Source organism: Pelecanus crispus, chromosome 6 (assembly GCF_030463565.1).
Source record: "Pelecanus crispus isolate bPelCri1 chromosome 6, bPelCri1.pri, whole genome shotgun sequence".
In the NCBI taxonomy this organism is placed as follows: Eukaryota; Metazoa; Chordata; class Aves; order Pelecaniformes; family Pelecanidae; genus Pelecanus; species Pelecanus crispus.
The window spans coordinates 38,508,750-38,513,263 of NC_134648.1; the positions used below are offsets into that span (position 1 = coordinate 38,508,750).

Below are 4,514 nucleotides of genomic sequence, written 5' to 3' on the forward strand. Positions count from 1 at the left end.
AACAGAAGACAATCTCTCTTCCTCTGTGTCTTCCTATTTGTGTATCTTTCCTTTTTCTGCTCCCTTTTGTACTCTCCCTGTCTACTTACTTCGGCCTTTTGCTTTCTAACTTGCTGTAGCTCTGTTTTCCATCCACCTATATTGACTTTTCAACACTCCCACGTCCCCTCATTGTCCTTCAGACATGGCTTTTGGATTACAGTTATTTTTTTTGAAGAAGCATGTTACAAACTCTTGATACAGCTGCTATTTTCAGTGACGGTTTTGCTATGCTTTAAACTGCTTTTTGCCTACTTCATATTTAAGAATAGATTCATGCTTGTCCTCTCACTTTGATGTTTCTCTTAATACAGTAAAAGCAAATAGCACGGCAGGTGAACCCTAGCAAAAGCCACAACCTTCCCAGCAAGCGGCAAAAATGTGAATATCCACTAGGAAACCTAATTCATGACTGTGGGTAAATGGATTTTTTTTTTTTTTTTAGTATTTCACACCCCTGTTAAATTTTTTTGTCATAGTGAACATTCACATATTTTCTTGTACACATCCATTTTCTCTCTTACACACAAATATACACATGTGTGCCCTTCCCTTACATAATTTTTTCTTTGGTTTTTTTGTGGTTTTTTTTTTCTTGTTTTAGGTAATTCACAATTTTATCCCGCCCCAAAGGTAGGCTAGTTCATGCCGCTCTCCCTCACGCTGGCCATGATTGCGTACAGTCAGAGTGCAATCGGTACCATATTTTTCTCAGTTTAGTCCAAGTCAATAGATATACACCGGCATTCCTTAACTCGGGTGATTCTTTTCTTCTTTCTTGGGGGCTGAAGCTCAGGGCAATTGAGTGTAACAGTCATGGTGGTGAATTTCTTGGGCTTGCAGAATGAACAAGATTGGAAGGAGCCTTCCTCTTTACGGACATGCCTGGGGATGTAGAAGGAATTGCACTGGCCGTAGCAGAACCTGTTGATAATGGTACGACTGTTGCAGCCTTCTTCGTGGATAGTTTGTTTGAGGGGTTGAGTTTTACACCAATCCCGCTTTAGGTATTTGCGCTCCGTGATGTGCAGTGCCTCCTGACTAGACTCCAGGACCTCTTCAGCAGGCATCGAGGTGCCTTTTCCTCGTTCTCGATGCCTAGAGCCTGACTGCTGCTGTGTCTGCATTTGCTCTGAATCATTGGGCTGATCTTTGTCAGGAGGAGGGATAGCACCTTGAGATCCACGATTCCTCTTTCTCCCTTCTGCTGCCGGTAGCAGAAATCCCATCAGAAGAAACACAGCGCCGATGGCATACAGTGTGCGGACCATCCTGTATGGAGGAAGTTGAGGGAATAAAGCACAGTTGTGGATTTCAGATATCAACAGAAGTCAGGTATGCAGTAAATTTTCACTTTCATAAAAGAAATACGTGTGTGTGCACGCACGCACTTATAAAAGATAAGCATTTAGCTTTTAGCAGCTGGAAAGCTGTTTCCAAATTGCCAAGTGATAAAAGCTTTAATGTACAGTGATTGAAAGTCAGAGGCTAAAGTAAGTCCAAACAGAATTTCATTTTGTGGAGCACGCATCTTTTTCCAGCTCTTTTCTCCATGTATATTACCCTAGTTAAGAGTTCTCGTTCCCGTCTTATAGCTCACTGACATTAGGAATGTTGCTCCTGACCTACACTGGTGGAAGAACAGATTTCATGCCACACAAGGATCTATATGACATAGCTATCTGCAATACCAGAGGACTAAACGCTTTGACTCAGGAGATCCAGTGCAGCTATGTGCTCGCTAGTCAGACTCAGAAGCTTTGTACAGCTTCTTGCAGAATATGCATCCAGATTATAATGCGCGTGCTATATCCACCTGTTGTATGAATTACAGCATCCCAGGCTCTGTCACATTGTCCCTCTGAATTGGTGCAATGCAGCTGAGCGTAATGAAGCCTAAGGTAAGAGATGTGCAACAAGATAGGCAACCAACATAAAAGAGTATTTAGGTAGAGGTTAGAAGAGATGCATCTGTAATATCAAATTACACCTTCTCACACATTACTGAATCCTTGACAGAAGTTACACAGGTGCGGTCACTGCAAGAAGTGCAGTAAGTAGAGACTATCAGGTTCTTCAAAATGGCACCCCTGCTCCGAACCTAATTACTAGCGTAGGAGCAGCCTTTCTTGCCTCCTTTATTCCACCATTTCTGCTGCTTCCCAAAGCTCTGAGGTCTTTTGGCTGCTCAGTCAGCTCAAGACACCAACCAGCTGGAGAGAAACTCGTCAGCTGTCACACTTTCCCCCTTCCAGAAGTACCGTGGTCTCCACGTTGTTCTGGAAAGCAAGGGATGTGGCAGCAAGAGAGACAGATCGGGGAATGGGGCTCTCAGGGGACCCTGCCTGTGGGGAGCCTGGAAGAAACCACCAGAAATGAGCAACTGCTTGCAAAACCCCCAGCAAAACTGCAAAGAGGCACGTGCATTAAAAAGGGGAAGAACTGTGAAAAAAAACCTGAGAACATCGGTGTCTTCTACCTGCTTGGACAGCTGCAGTTGTATACCTTATTTGACTCGTTTTATCAGTAAGGGACAAAGTAGCGTCTGAGTTGTGTTACTACCCAAGAAACATATGTGAAACCAAGGGCAGCATCCTGGTCGCTTTATCCGCTCTGCCCGAGACCACACAACTAGGCAGGAAAGCAGCCAAATGCCAACGCAGTAAGGGCCACCTAGAGACTCAGTAGAGGCTCAGGGTAAGTATCATTTGCTATAAAAGATAACTGTTAATTTCTCAGTTACTAGGTCTTTCCAGTCACACGGAGAAAATAAATGTTATATTATGCTGTTCAAAAAGCGTTTCTCACCGAATGGACTGGGAAAGGAATCACTGGAGTGGAAAAGTATCACGGGGGGTTCCATTGTATTCAGGGATTTGCTTATGGATCTAATATTTTAAGTGTTTGTCTACAGACTGTTAGAGCACCTAGAGTTCATAATACATATGATAAATATATGCATTCATTTTATTCATTTATGTTTATGTACCAGTATGTCCTATGTTTGGCAGAAGCTTCAGGTTTCAAGCGAGGGATGTAAGCATGACACTGTTGCCGACTCCAACAGACAACTTGGAGGGGCTGCTTTTAATATCTAAATGAAATATGGTACAGAACATGCAATTTTAATAACCTCAAGGCTTTGACATAGAACAAAAAAAAAAAAGTTGGGAATTCTAATCGAAGACTAATGCAGCATCATTTCAAGTGTCAGCTTGGACTTCACGTTTGCTGGATTTTCCCCATTTCTATTACAACCTGAATGTTATTTAAACATGTTTCTTTTTAAATTTAATTTTGTCTTTAAAATATTTTTTTCAGAAGAGTTATAAACCACTGCTTATTTCCTCAAGAGACCAGAATGACTCCTTACTAAACTATTCCTGTTTCTCCAGTGGAAGTATACCCATGCTGTATTTAGACAGTACTTTAATATGCACTTTATTTACTCAACAAGGTGCCAAAGCCTTAAAAGAAAAAAAGAAAACAAACAAAAAAAATGTCATTGCATGCATTTGAAAATAAATTGCTAGTTTATAAGCAGTGCCAGGAAACTTGAGGTGTTTGTTTGGTGTCCCATAACTGAGTTGAAGTTCCACCAACATGCATACTTCTGGACTACTTTTATTTCTGAAACTGATGACCTCCACATTGCTTCACTTTTTTTTTTTCCATAAATGTGCAATTGATGATGCAGTAAGGTCTAGTCACGTGAAAATGAGGTGTACTTTGGGATGGGAATTTGGGGGGAATCTGATGGTAATGTTTGCTATTGTAAGATCTGTACCCCAGATTCACGCGTCTTTATTTAAGCATTTGTTTAGCCCTAAGGAAACGCAAGTACGTGTTTCAATATAATCCTAAACTGGGAGAGGAAATGTAGTTTTTCACTGAGTTGGTTTCCAACCTTAAAGGCAGAAGCTATATTACATACTCATAAAAGAAATCGTGATTCAAATGAAAATCAGCAACTCAGCAAAAACATTTGTTATGTTCACTTCCAAAACACACATCTGAAAGTAAAAGTAATCCAATCATTTAGGGCTAAATACAGTTTAAACATAGACCCACAGAAGAGGCTGTGTGAACTTCATGACCACCCCAGCAGCTCAAGCAGGACCTACTTTTAATAGTAAGTTACTAAACATTTATTAAAAAATTAAGATTATTTTTTAAAAATGCAAAATACAAAGGCAAATGAGGTGCTATGCCTCAGTAAGGAAAGCAGCCAACATGCAGTACAGGCATTCTGCACCACCTCTGGTCCCAAGGCAATGCATTTGCCTGTGAGAGGACACCTCCGTTTGCTTACATTAGAAACTAGACTGGTTCATCCATCTATGAATTAGCATTTGAGCATGTTTCCTTAACAGTTTTTTTACTATTACTGCAAAGAAACAGAACACCGAAGAGTACAAGTAGCTAAATCACTGTTACCGTACCCAAAGTTTTACCAAAAAGAAATTTCTCCTGAA

At 40.8% G+C, this 4,514-nt stretch overlaps 1 protein-coding gene across 3 annotated transcripts; it reads right to left on the bottom strand.

Moving 5' to 3' along the window:
* Positions 1-755: 755 nt before the first annotated feature.
* On the bottom strand, positions 756-1,310 carry GREM1 (gremlin 1, DAN family BMP antagonist). 3 transcript variants are annotated; one of them, XM_009489148.1, is made up of 2 exons: positions 1,284-1,310; positions 756-1,073 (listed from the first exon to the last, which is right to left on the bottom strand). In XM_009489148.1, exons 1-2 carry the CDS (start codon positions 1,308-1,310, stop codon positions 756-758), a joined length of 345 nt encoding a protein of 114 aa, XP_009487423.1. The 3 variants fall into 3 exon arrangements, with proteins under 3 accessions (XP_009487423.1, XP_009487422.1, XP_009487420.1); XM_009489147.1 differs by having other exon boundaries at positions 756-1,080; positions 1,186-1,310; XM_009489145.2 differs by having other exon boundaries at positions 756-1,310.
* Positions 1,311-4,514: the final 3,204 nt, after the last annotated feature.

What these genes read in the sequence shown, in the direction of transcription:
- GREM1 (XM_009489145.2), bottom strand. Translation starts at nt 1,310, where the DNA reads ATGGTCCGCACACTGTATGCCATCGGCGCTGTGTTTCTTCTGATGGGA.